This window comes from Pelobates fuscus, chromosome 3, assembly GCF_036172605.1.
Source record: "Pelobates fuscus isolate aPelFus1 chromosome 3, aPelFus1.pri, whole genome shotgun sequence".
Lineage (NCBI taxonomy): Eukaryota > Metazoa > Chordata > Amphibia > Anura > Pelobatidae > Pelobates > Pelobates fuscus.
Window position 1 is genome coordinate 317,221,970 of NC_086319.1, and position 14,441 is coordinate 317,236,410.

The window sequence follows — 14,441 nt, forward strand, 5'->3', positions numbered from 1 at the left end:
CTTGAACAGAGGACCCCGGCCGGTCCCTGGAAAGGGTAAGTACCGCTACAGAACTGAGGCTGTGACTCTGAGGACTGATCTGCTTCTGATTTCAATCTGTTTTAATCTGTAATGATTGTCGATTCTGTTAACCCTGTCAGTTACCTCTTGGCTCGATATTACCACTGCAGATTAATTATATTGCCAGCTGCAAAAGTAAAAAGGGGTCTATCAATATCTTGATATTTTAACCCTGTGTACGCTGTGCTGTGCCCAACTCTGTATATTCTATCTCTATTTTTTCTCAGTTCTGTTTGTGGTATGGTTATCTCTGTAGTGACCCATGTTGACTACTTCTACCTGATGGTAGGCAACAAAACTATCGAAATCCTGATATCCTGATATAACATTTTTTCACTCATTAGTACATTTAAAAAAAAAAATCTTTAATTTAGTTCTTGATTAGTAAAGACAAATTCTTCGAAACAAAATTACAGATCTCTTATGTCTAAATGTAACAGCAGTCATATTTTGTGCACATTCTGTAATACAGAACACATACTCCAATCGTGACCAACTAGTGAGACAAGAGATGCATAAACACTATCGCATTAGACATAACCTGAGCTAAACACCATATAAATGAAAAAGTAATAATACTTCTGATCTACCAGCGAATACGACGACCAGCTAATGTTTCATTACTGACCGTTTAACTTGTTATCATAAATGTACTTCACTCTATTAATATAAAATGAGACCGACACTCAAAGGAGATGCTTTCTTATGTTGTCTTGCTCCCACTCTGTACAAAAATGCAATCTCCCTTCTTTATACTGTACCCTGTATTCTGCATGTCTCAATAAAAGAAAGATTGACAAAAAAAAAAAAAATGTAACAGCAGTGCTCTGCCGAATGTAGCAAAGTATGGCAAGATGTCAATACAGTTGTGGATGATACCAATTAAAATATTTTATATTAATTTTCTTGTTCGTGTTTTGCTTCCTTTATTCCTTTCTTGTGTTTTTATTCAGACCTTAGATGACTTTTACAGCAGGAATAGCTCAAACCTCTTTCCACCCCTCCCTTTTTCACTGTAGCTGGACCCCATGCCTAACGCAGAATGGTATGCTCTGTTGAAATGCCTGTGCTGAGCGACTGTGTAAGGGCTCATTCACAGAGAGCACACACGGGGGCAGGACCTGCACAGGATTGCTGTAGGTCTGATCTCTGCAAATGGTTCTAAAAATTCCTCTCCGGAGATCTCTCAGCCTAAGCCCTGAACATCAGCCTTCTACAGGTCCAGCAGAGATGACTGGACCCACTGCACTAAAAATGGAAGCTAATATTTTGGTCCTTGGTGCAGATGGGGTAGGTAAATCAGGTGAGTGATCATTTACCCTTCCCCAAAATGTTTATGCCTCTATACTGTAACTATGTAAAAATCCAGCTTTGATACAAAAAAGATGTTGTTTGAAATAGCCAGCACACATTAATACATACACCTATAAAACCCTGGCCAAATATTCCTGTATTGCAGTCATCCATCCCATTGTGCATGACTTCTGACTATGTGGGTGCTATTTAACTGATTGTGATAATAATTGTAGGTATTTAATATATTGCCAGACATTTATCATATAGGCATTTTCTCAATACTAAAGCTACTTTCCTCAGTCTGGCTGAGCATGGTGTGAGTTGTAAAATATTATGGTATGCATAATGCAAAAGAAATGGGACTGCTATGTGTACTATGTACTTGGCTGTCTTGGCTGGACAGGAGGATTTTTGTTACTGTATGGTGATAATTATAGAAATGATTCAAATTGCTGCCAACACTTGTTGATCTCATCGTTGCATAGCTTGCTTTGCAACATTTTTTTAACCTTTTTTTTTTACCTTCTTTTTCAGCTTTAACTGTTCGCTTTTTAACCAGACGGTTTATTGGCGAATACGGGGAACTTGGTGAGTATAAACAAAATATAATGTAATTTGCAGTCAAATTGCTATTATACATAACATGGTCTCTCCAGCTATGTTATACTGTGGGTTGAGTCACATCAGCCCAGCAGCACAGGGAGACTGTATGGCTTCATTTCTCTGTTGATTTAGTTAGACATCATTTATTCTGCAATTACAGTGGGGTTACACATGTCGGGGATCAAATACTGCATTTATGCAATAAGGAAAGACAGCCAGTTTGAAGCATAATCTCTAATTCTGCAAAATTCTTATTTTTATTCTATTTTTATTAATGTTTTGCAAGTCAGTTCCCAAGACACCACAACTCTCTTTCAGTGAATATGTCCCAAAAGATCGTTATTTACTTTGGTTCTTCTGGGGAAAATCCAATGCAAAAAATGCACCGTATGTATTAGTTAGTTGTATTATGACTAATGCAATCATAATATTATTAAAATAATGTGCAGATTTTCACACACTTGCCTCTGTTTTACACAGGAACATTTCAGAAGCAATACTGCGGGGATAAATGTACAGTTACTAAAATTATAAAACATCTACTTTTATTTGGAATTTGACCAATTATCCATGTGGTAGTTGTACTAAAGGCATACTATAGTGCCTATAGTTCTCTCTTCCCACTCTCTCACTCGGCACAGAAAGGGTAAAAAAAAAAACAATTTTTACACTTACCTGATTCCAGCGTTGATGTCCCTCGGCGCTGGGTCAGTGCTCCGTCTCATCCGAGGGTGGGGGCCTAATGCGCATTGGATCAATTCTTTTCTATGGGGATTTCACTGATGTTGGACGTCCTCATGCAGAGTGTGAGGATCTCCAGTGTCAGTTAGGCGACCTAAAGTCTAGTGAAATCCTGGAAGCGCCTCTAGTGGCTGTCTGGTAGGCCACCACTTGAGGCAGTCTAGGTACTGCAATGGATTTATTGCAGTTTCTCAAAAACTGCAGTGATTTACATTGCAGGACTAAGTGAGACAAGGACACAGCATCCAGACCACTTTAACCCCTTAAGGACACACGACATGTGTGACATGTCATGATTCCATTTTATTCCAGAAGTTTGGTCCTTAAAGGACCACTCTAGGCACCCAGGCCACTTCAGCTTAATGAAGTGGTCTGGGTGCCAGGTCCAGCTAGGGTTAACTAATTGTTTTATAAACATAGCAGTTTCAGAGAAACTGCTATGTTTATCAATTAGTTAAGCCTTCCCCCTAATCCTCTAGTGGCTGTCTCACTGACAGCCGCTAGAGGCGCTTGCGTGATTCTCACTGTGAAAATCACAGTGAGAGCACGCAAGCGTCCATAGGAAAGCATTATGAATGCTTTCCTATGTGACAGGCTGAATGCGCGCGCAGCTCTTGCCGCGCGTGCGCATTCAGCCGACGGGGAAGGAATGGAGGCGGAGAGGAGGAGGAGAGCTCCCCGCCCAGCGCTGGAAAAAGGTAAGTTTTTACCCCTTTCCCCTTTCCAGAGCCGGGCGGGAGTGGGTCCCTGAGGGTGGGGCCACCCTCAGGGCACTCTAGTGCCAGGAAAACGAGTATGCTTTCCTGGCACTAGAGTGGTCCTTTAAGGGGTTAATAAACTGAAGTGGTCTGGGTGCCTATAGTGTCCCTTTAAGCTACGCTTAGGAGCTGGTTAAATTCTGGAATCTTAAAGTGCTGTTGCTTAGAAGGTATAGGTTTTATGTAGGGTAGTGTATACCAACATTTTTAGTGAGTAGGCCTCACTCTAGAACGATCATTTTTGAAGAGTATTGTAACCAGACTTTGCAGTTTTTTAGGGGCTTTCACTTATCTGACTGAAACCTTACAGGGTTATTCACTACAATGAGAAACGCAAAGAATTCAAAGTCAATTCCCAATTTAGGGCAAAAGTAGCACAACTGGAAGCACAGCTGACTTGGAGACTTTTTCTAATTTGGCCTTAAATATGAAATTCACTAAATTCCTTACTTTATTGAAAAACCCTGTTAGAGTCTAAGGGAATTTTTGTTTAAAATTAATGTTTAAACCAACGTGTCTTCCCTGTTACTGTAAAGGGACTATGAAATGTATAGCGGTTATATGATTCCATAGTATTTCCTGGTATGGTGCTGGAAAAGTATACACCCACGGTTCTTTCTTACTTTTGTCTAAATGGCCTTCTGTCTGTCAGTATGATGAATCTGTTTTTGCGGGTTCACATGTGGATGAAAGGGAACAAAAATCATAACAGAAGCCGCCTTAAGTGAATACTTTTGAAGCGCTCACAAAAGATTGCATTTTGAGCCTTACAAGCATTGTTAATATCTGTTTGAATTTAGTTTCTTCTCTGTGTATAGCCCAACTGTTCATGATAATGTGGTCTATATAACCGATGTTCAGAGCGCGTGTGTATTTAATCCTATTATCCACGTTTCCATGCTCAGAACAATACCCACTACCTTCATTGTCAGAAATAGAGGTTTATTCACTATTTAAAAATGTATACAAAAATCCAGATTTGGTATTACAAATTTTTCTTAAATGGGCAGAGCTGATATAAAGTTTCATTTCTGTTGCTAAGCTAATTAACTCACAATCCATTAGTCAAAAGAATGCCACAGAAGAACAAACTGCAGACTTCAAGGGCAGATAAGAACAAAATGGAGGAGTCCTGGTATTGAAATCCGTTTCAATAAAGGAAATATAGTTATTAGAAATAAAAGCATGTGACAATGAAGGAGTATAACAATTAGGATACAAGAAGCATAAAGAAAGGAAAACTGAAAGAAAGAAAAAACCATGTCAGTGGCGCTTTGACTAGAATTTGGTGTTTACTGAATTAACCTCAGTTAGAGCCGATGTATAAATTATTTGCAGCATCATAGTAACATGATATACAATAAAGTTTTGGAATTGTTACTGTACCATTGCCAGAAACCATTACTGACATCATAGTGTTAAATTAATTGTACCCATCATTCATGGCGTTTGATATTCATGTCATAATACCGCTATTTTTAGACAATGAAGCTCATGCAATTTAAAGATGATATCTAATTAACTTGGGCACTGGAAGATAACATAATTTATCCAGGTTCCAAATGGAAACCGACAGCCATCCTAATGAAATAAAGCCAGTCTTTTAAAGTGATCAAAAGCAGATGTGGCCTGTGATGCAGCTAAATTCTTGGATGGGACCACAACATGTTGACAAATATTACACATGTGTTTCACTGTTAAGTTTATAAAAGCAAGAACCACACACTTTTTTTAAAATGTTATTTATTATTTATTTATTTTTGGGCTAACCACTTATTTACATAGGGATATATTCACTCAATTGTGAGTCTTCGTGTGAAAATGAATATTTAAAAAGCTGACTTTGAAAAGATCTCCAAATTCTGCAAATTCATAGCAACTCACTGTTTAACGAATAAGCCCCATAATTAATTGTTAGTTTAGATAAGGGGCTTCCTTAAATGGACAATCCAGGCACCAAAACAACCTAATCTAAATTAAGTTGTGATGGTGCCAAGAGGCCTCTGGAGCACTGTTCGAGAACACTTTAACTGTGTTAAGTGCCTCCAGAGGCCACCTGGCACCATCACAACTTAGTTTAGATGAAGTTGTTTTGGTGCCTGAAATGTTCCTATACTTTTTAGGTGGTTGGCTGTGCTGATTTTGATGCAACAAGAAATTGCGACTAAGTCTGACTACTCTACTACTTTTTTTCTTGCAGAATCTATATATAGCCATAATGTAACTGTTGATGGAAAGGAAGTACTATTTAATATTTGGGATTATCCATATTTAAAGGTGAGTGTTTCTTTACATAATTACCAAATTTTAAAGACCAAGGCTTTTGATTAACATACTGTTTGATAGAAACATAGAATGTGACGGCAGATAAGAAAGAACCATTCGGCCCATCTAGTCTGCCCGATTTTCTAAATACTTTCATTAGTCCCTGGCCTTATGTTATAGTTAGGATAGCCTTATTCCCATCCCACGCATGCTTAAATTGGGTCTGCTTGTGTCAATTACTAAAATCTTGTGCTATATTTAGTTTATGTACACACAAGAACCACAAAGCAAGATACTTTTTGCAATCGTAAGTCTGTATCTGTTCTAAGGTGAACATAGGTTGAGCTACACAGCATGATTTAACATGACAAACACATTCTAAAATGAACAAAACACTATCATATCATTAACTCACTGTATGTGTTGTAAAATGTGTATCTTGGTCTGGCCATAATTTGCATACATTGTAATTATTGCATCCTCAAAGCCAACATTGAAACATGAAATCAGCTTTGGTTGCTGGAAAGGCGAAAGTTGTTCACATCTAATAAGGCCCCTGTCTATTCTGCATACCACCATTGCATCACTTCTTCTTACTTTGGATAGCAAAATAACATTTTCCTTCCTTAAAGAAACTGATGTATACCTGCATACAATGCAAGCTGGGACTTGTATTTTGTCGTTCTATTTAAAAAGGAACAGCTTTTATGCAACACCCAGCATGTATGTTCGTGCGAGCATTGACGAGGAAATAAGAACATAATTGATACAATCAGTTATATAACATGAGTGTATTTTTTCTCTAAGAGCTGCCCAAATTACATACTTAACCACTGACTGCATAAATTGTCACATTAGTGTTAATACATCTATTTAGCCATAATCACTGACTTTGCTAGTTCCAAAGAAAACTACTTTTTTCAAGATAAAGGTTTTAAGCTGCTGTCCTATAAGCATATTGTATTTTTATTATTGTCTATATTTATATCCTTCTGTATCTATTAGAATACAATGCTGTATTTAGTTTGTGGTTACACAAACTTTAAAACATTTAGTTCCTGGTTACACAAATTTATTGTGCTTTGACATTCAGAGGTGTGATGCAGGATATTCAAAAGTACTGAAGAGAGAGCATTGTGAGTGAATGAGATACTGATCTGTTTAGCCTCTTTTGTGGACATTTACCTATTTGTAAGGTGGACCACGCACACCTGTTTAGAAGAGGGGTCAGTACTATAAGGGTTGTGTTGATGTTTGAATGCTGGAATGTATGTACATGTCCACAGATACACATTCTCACTGAGATACAGACATATATATACACACACACAGACACCCACAGTTACATATACCTATACATACACAATACTATGCAATTTAAATATTTTTAGCCATTCCTTTGCTTCTGTACCTTTTGGGTGCAGGAGGGTGCCTTCCCTGGGCTCCAGTGGGATCTGGCTGAGACTGAAGGGAACCTGAGGCTGTCCAGGATCTCTGTTTGCTCTTTCTCCTCTGTGCCTCCTTAGGCCCCTGGGGTCTGCAAGCTGGGAGGAAGTGACAAGTAGTCACTTCCTCCCAGCACTGCCGATACTATAGGAAACTGGTCACATTGTTAAAGGGCTGCAGCACCCAACCAGGGCCCTTCTCAGACCTGCCTCTCAGGTTTGCTCTTCGTTTATTGACTACCAGATGGGCCCCCAATGCCAGCAGGGCCTGGTGTAGCCACACCGGCGGTAGTACAGCTGCACTTACAACTAAAAATGTATTGTTTATAAAGGTCATTTTATGATAACTCTTGAAAACCATGGGCCTGTATAGACTTTCCTGCTCCTATGCAGGGAGTGAAGCAGAGAACCCCTTAGAGATTAAATTACTGTTTTCAAACATTGTCTGACCCAAGGTATATCTATATGGCTGAAAGATCCTTTCCGATACTGAAGGTGGGGATACGTTTTTCCTACTTTTGTTTACATAAACTTCCTTTAAAAAAAACAAACAAAAAAACAACTAAACTATTTCCTTTAAAATTTACTTAATGAATTATATTTAAAAAATGCTTTAAGGCGACAGTTGTCCTTTATGATGTTTTTTATGTATTGTAAATTTCAGGACTGTTGTTAACTTTGCTTCTGAGAACTATACACCTGTATCAGAACGTGCTTAAAAATCTATTTGTATGAATGATATGGTAAATGAAAAGAAAAATATGCTTTTGGGATGAAAGGGAGAATGTGATCTCAAGATCAGTAGTGTACTGCAGTGCATTAGCATCTCGACTGGCCCCCTTCTAGTCCGCTGGCAGGAAGTGAGAGCCAGTTACTTCTTCCCAGCTGATATAGATACAGCCAGGGGTCGGGGGCCAGCACAGGAGAGGAGCAAGCCTCCAACTCCAAACAGCCCCAGCCAGTGGAAGCCACCCCTTCCCCCCTCAGTACCACAAAGGTAGGAAACTGGAGACTTGAACTTTAAACTTTATGTGTGTTTTGGGTGTCTGTATGTAGTGTGTATCTGTATGTGTGTCAGTGTATATGTGTGTGTGTTATATATATATATATATATATATATATATATATATATATATATATATATATATGTCAGTGTGTGCATCTGCATGTGTGGCAGTGTTTGTGTCAATATGTGAATCAGCATGCATGTATCTGTATGTGTCAGTGTGTGTATATGTATGTGTGTGACCATGCATGTGTGTATCAGTTTGTCTGTGCAACTGTATGTGTTTCTGTGCATTTGCATGTGTCAATGTTTGTTCCTGTGTGTCATTGTTTGTATGTACCTATCAATGTATCGCTATGTGTGTCAGTGTGTTTATATCTGTGTGTGTGTATCTGTATCTCTGTGAGTGTAATTTTTTTGGATCAGTGTGTCTGTATATTAGTCTATATCAGTGTGTATATGTATCCGTGTTTGCTTTTGTGTCAGTGTTTGTATCTGTGATTTTGTGTGTGTATTTGTATGTATGTTTGTCAGTGTTTGTATCTGTGTGTTTTTGTGTGTGTGTCTATCTGCAAAGTGAAAAGCAGCAAGAGTCTGGAGAAGCAGTGGGAGCCTGGGGCAGAGGAGAAACAGGGGAAAAGCCTGTGGAAGAGGAGAAACAGGGGAGATGGGGCAGATTAAAATGTATACATTTGAAAAAACAACATTATTATTAATAACATTTTGCTAATATAGGGGGTACAATTTATGTAAATGGTCTGCCAATAAAAAGGGGTACGCAAGATAAAAAGGGGTACGCAAGATAAAAAAAGTTGGGATCCACTGTTCTAAATTATACTGTCCGTTAACATATATGTTTTCTATAGGTCATAAATTAATTTGATGTTCTCCCTTTTGTCTCACCTCCTCAACTGAAAATGCCTGTCTTTGGCCATTTTAAGAAAATAAAAGTATAATTGCAGAATTAGGTTTTTCAGCTTCTCACTTGCTATTCTTGTGTTGTCTAGGATCCGACAGATGAAAATTGCGCAGAAGAAGAAAAACGTATCCAGTGGGCCGATGGATTTGTTCTTGTGTACAGTATCTGTGACAGAGCAAGTTTCAATGTCATCTGTCAAACAATTCAGCTTATCAAGGCTGCCAAAGACTGTATAGGTCCAGAGAAGCTACCTATTGTGATTGTAGGCAACAAGCGTGATCTGCATCACTTACGCAATGTATCAAGCGAGGAAGGGAGGCTTCTGGCCCTGTCTATGGACTGCGACTTTTATGAGGTTTCAGCAGCCGAAGCTTATCATGGTGTTTTGATGGTTTTCCATGGCTTGGTGGACAAGATTAAAGAGTCAAAGCTTGTTACAAAGAGAGGAACAGGAATACGAGGTATCGTAAAGAGCATGTCAGCTGTGTTTGCCAGGAGAAGAACAGACTCTCTCTAATATCTAAATAAAATTGGCTTGCCATTGTTGATGCGAAACACAAGTTTAACATCTGGGATCTGTGACTTTATATTGCAAAATTCTGTCTATGTGGATAGACTTCTATGCCATTTGGATATGTATATAGTGCTACACCTAGATACCTGTGTCTGTATAGTCTTCAGTTCACTACACTGATCATTGAAGTTCTTCTTTCGGGGTGCATTAGTTAAATACATTTTTGTGATTCCACTTAAAAACTGCCACAAGTGCTTTATTATTGTAAAATGTTTCCATTTTCATTGTTCTGTTTTGACCAGTGATTGTGTTCCTGACACTATAGTATTCCTTTAACCCCTTAAGCACCACACTTTTGGAATAAAAGGGAATCATGACATGTCACACATGTCATGTGTCCTTAAGGGGTTAAGGTGGTTCCATATTAAAATAAAATACCTATGTATTCCTTGCACTCAATGCAAGTGAAAAATGTAAATAAAATTAAAGATGTTTTGTTTTAGAATGTGCCATTACCTCCAAAGTGACCGCACACTGTAACATCTTTGTCCTATACATGACTACTAAAATTATTTCTGCAAAACAATCACAGTTTGTATTTTCTAATCAACAAGAAAGGAGAATGTTTGCTCTTAATTTTCCAATGTACCGTGCAATCCCTTCTGCACTTTCATTTCCATTGTGATGTAGCGTGTACATTAATGTAAAATATGTACATATTTGCTTGTATATTTGTAAGTTGTTTTATGTCCCTCCACTAAACATGAGCAAACGTAGTTGTTTTGCTTAGTGAGCTTTTTTGGGGTGCATCTGTAAATAATGACATAAACACGTCTGTATTAAAGTTGTATGTACGAGTTATTCTGTAGAAAAATAAATGTTCTCAGTAAATTCCTGTAATACGTATCTTTGTCATATGATGTTCTGCTAGCTTGACTTAGTGCTTGTATTTATTCCTTTTTATTGACGGTATACCTCATTTTAACTAACCTTGGACTTGTGCACTACTGTTTCTTCCACATTATAGTCCATGTCTTAGGCACAACACGGCGGCCCGTCCATAGACCACGTTGGAGCCACAGCTTCAGGCAGCACACTGACAGGGGCGGCAAAATGTCATCATCTAAAACAAGAGTTCCCAACCCATGGCGACGGTGCAAGTGCACCGCACGGGTTGGGAACCTGTGTTAAAGTCCATCAGGTGGCCCATGCCCTAAGGGCCACCCGATGGACATATGCAAGGAGGGGACCGGTCGTGTGCTGCAGCGCTTTACCAGCGTGGCCGGGCCCCGTCCTATTGGCAGGGATAGCTGGGAGGAAGTGACAGCCTCTTACTCCCAGCTCACACACCGAGACCAAGCTGTGCGGGAGGAGGGAGCCGCAAGGATGGGGCCAGAGGAGGAAAGCAGGCCCCCAACTCCCACCAACCACAGCCAGCAGAATGTAAGAAATTGCTAGGTGGTTTAATTTTTTAAATGTGTGTATCTATGTGTGTTTGTGTGTAGTATGTGTGTGTATGTCTGTGTATCTGCATGCGTATCAGTGTGCGTGTGCGTGTGTGTGTACATCTGTATGTATGTATGTGTATCTGCATGCGTATCAGTGTGTGTGTGTGTGTACATCTGTATGTATGTCAATATCTGCATGTATGTCAGTGAAACACATGCAGATGCACAGACACACTGATACACATGGAGATATACAGACACACAGATACAAACACTGCCACACATGCAGATACATAGACAAACCGATACAATCACTGACAGAGATACAGACACACAGATACAAACACTGACACACATGCATGTACACAGACACAGTGCATAGGTAAGTGTATTGGCTGCAGTGCACACACAGACACACGCTACATCCCCAGCACACACAGATACATACTACATCCCTAGTACAGACACACCCTTCATCCCCAGTGCACACAGACACACTTCATCCACAACAGACACATATCATCCCCAGCACACAGTTAGACAAACACTTGATCCCCAGTAATCAAACAGACACACATTTTATCCCCAGCACACACACACAGAGACACTACCATTGCATAAACATATGGGCTTGTTTTTTTGGCGGGGGGCAGCATTTCATCCTTGGATCCAGGCAGGACATTGTCTAGGGGCCGGCACTGAGGCACAAATATACACAAATATACACAATGCATACATATTTTTGTAGTGAAAATGTTTTAAATGGTGCACTAGCTTTATCAGGCAAGCGGTCCCTGTTTTGGGCTGTTTTGCACCTGTTTTGAAAGGGCTCAGTAGGACCATCAGTAAGGTATGCTCTACATCATGTAGGTTTAGGCTCCAGATGAAACAATTCTTAGAGGAGAGTAGCACCACCTACTCTCACGTAGAGTCTGCTAGCTTAGACATTTCATTGGTGAAACTGACCCTTTCTCTCTTGTCTCACCCCTTTTTATGCCCCTTGTTTATTCTGGGACAACACCCTTGTGGCGAAACCAACTTCGCCACTGTGGGCTGGAGAAGTCTGGCTGCTAGCCTCCTGCCCGCTGACTATGGCCCCTGGACACATTACACTTTAAAGACTATATTTGGGCAGGTAATAATGTATATTACTGCTACTGGGCCTTTAAGGGCCATCCGTGGATCTATGGTGACTTTTGGGATACTGTACCTTTAAGACTGTGGAGCGTATTACAGTAATCCTGCCTTTAATACTTTAATGTCATGTATGTATTTATGTATGCAGTTAACCTGGGTTATATATATATGCAGTATTCGTCTGATTGTTCGGTAGAATCACTCCATTCATTATATTGAGGAAACTACCGAACAACCAGACCACCCAGGACTGAGTGTGCCTCCAATTACCGTTTGCAACAATGTTGCAAACGGGTAATTGGCAATCAGTGCAGTGTGGTCTTTGTCCTCTGGGTGGCCGCCATTCGGGAAACAAACAAGTGGCGGCGGCCATCTTTAACTACCGAACAGCGGTGTTTTGCCGTCGAGTGTCTGGAACTGAAATCGGACACTTGACTAGGCAAACACCGCTGAGACCTCCATACTTCCAGAAATTCGTATGGAAACTACCGAATGACCCCCCGTTCGGTAGAAAGAACCCCACAAACAAGGGAAGGTGTAGCATATGTATTTGGGGGTACATCCAGGAATTGGGGAAAAAGGTGTACAGTATAATTGTGTTAAGTGTTAATCTAAGGGGAGGAAATGTGTGGGAGGTACATCCATGTGATTGGTTAATTTCATCCTCCCCCTGGGAGTGTCCTGTATGTACTTGTTGGTAATAAAAGCCAGACTGGGTGTCCCAGTCTTGAGTTCCTGCTTAACCCTCAAAATGAAGTGTCGTCTCGTTCTTGGGGGGAATTGGATTGTAAGCTGACTGCCAAGAGTGTAAGCGGATTGTATGCTTTTCTTGTTCAGCTGTTCCAGTTCGGAGTGTTATTTCGTATCCAGATCGGGAGTTTGGTGTTCTGCAGTAGCTGTGCCTGTCTCTAGAAAAGGGGATTATCGCCTAAACGGATTTTTCCCCTTTTATGCTGAAACGGTCCGTTACAATTGGTGGCAAGCGGCGGGATCGTTCCTACAACCAGAGGGACAGCTACAGACAACACCATTCCTGGATTACAAAGTGAGGGCAACGCCAGTACCCGTACAGCGCCCCTATCTACAAGGAACCAACTGCAGCAGAGCAAGCATGGCACCCAGCTACACTCAAGAGGCGTATGACAGAGAGGTCACCGCGGTGCTGGCTATATGCGGACCCAACCTCTCAGAGGAGCTAATACAGTGTGTGAAGAAAGCAGTGCAAGAGTACTTGCCGCGGGAATCAGAGTGGGCCAGGGGGTTTGCAGACCTCCCTCCCCAGCGGCAATGTGTGGCCCAGGGAGCTGATGGTGTCGTCCATCCTCCCCAGCAGCCGTGTGTGTCCAAGGGAGCCGAAGGTGCAGTCCTTCCTCCCCAGCGGCAGGCTGAGTTACAGGGGGCAGAGGTTGTTGTTCCTGCCCCCCAGCAGCAAAGTGAGATGCCAAGAAGGCAGTGTGAAGTGAAGGGAGAGGAGAGCAGCGTCCTCCCTCCCCAGCGGCAATGTGTGCCCCAGGGAGCTGATGGTGTCGTCCATCCTCCCCAGCAGCCGTGTGTGTCCAAGGGAGCCGAAGGTGCAGTCCTTCCTCCCCAGCGGCAGGCTGAGTTACAGGGGGCAGAGGTTGTTGTTCCTGCCCCCCAGCAGCAAAGTGAGATGCCAAGAAGGCAGTGTGAAGTGAAGGGAGAGGAGAGCAGCGTCCTCCCTCCCCAGCGGCAATGTGTGCCCCAGGGAGCTGATGGTGTCGTCCATCCTCCCCAGCAGCCGTGTGTGTCCAAGGGAGCCGAAGGTGCAGTCCTTCCTCCCCAGCGGCAGGCTGAGTTACAGGGGGCAGAGGTTGTTGTTCCTGCCCCCCAGCAGCAAAGTGATATGCCAAGAAGGCAGTGTGAAGGGAAGGGAGAGGAGAGCAGCGTCCTCCCTCCCCAGCGGCAATGTGTGCCCCAGGGAGCTGATGGTGTCGTCCATCCTCCCCAGCAGCCGTGTGTGTCCAAGGGAGCCGAAGGTGCAGTCCTTCCTCCCCAGCGGCAGGCTGAGTTACAGGGGGCAGAGGTTGTTGTTCCTGCCCCCCAGCAGCAAAGTGAGATGCCAAGAAGGCAGTGTGAAGCGAAGGGAGAGGAGAGCAGCGTCCTCCCTCCCCAGCGGCAGTGTGTGCCCCAGGGAGCTGATGGTGTCGTCCATCCTCCCCAGCGGCAGTGTCTATCCCAGGGAGCTGATGGTGTCGTCCATCCTCCCCAGCGGCAGTGTGTCCTGCAGG

The 14,441-nt window shown here is 41.8% G+C and overlaps 1 protein-coding gene across 1 annotated transcript; it reads left to right on the forward strand.

Annotated features, from left to right (window-relative positions):
- Positions 1-1,095: 1,095 nt before the first annotated feature.
- LOC134601184 (ras-related and estrogen-regulated growth inhibitor-like protein) lies at positions 1,096-9,930 on the forward strand. The gene is made up of 4 exons (XM_063445639.1): positions 1,096-1,363; positions 1,891-1,944; positions 5,659-5,735; positions 9,182-9,930. Exons 1-4 carry the CDS (start codon positions 1,216-1,218, stop codon positions 9,608-9,610), a joined length of 708 nt encoding a protein of 235 aa, XP_063301709.1. The 5' UTR covers positions 1,096-1,215; the 3' UTR covers positions 9,611-9,930.
- The last annotated feature ends 4,511 nt before the right edge of the window (positions 9,931-14,441 follow it).

Excerpts from the sequence above, each read along its gene's own strand:
- LOC134601184 (XM_063445639.1), top strand. The coding sequence starts at position 1,216 with ATGGTTCTAAAAATTCCTCTCCGGAGATCTCTCAGCCTAAGCCCTGAA. Across the intron at positions 1,364-1,890 it reads AGATGGGGTAGGTAAATCAG|CTTTAACTGTTCGCTTTTTA; the intron begins GTGAGTGATCAT and ends CTTCTTTTTCAG. Across the intron at positions 5,736-9,181 it reads GGGATTATCCATATTTAAAG|GATCCGACAGATGAAAATTG; the intron begins GTGAGTGTTTCT and ends TGTGTTGTCTAG.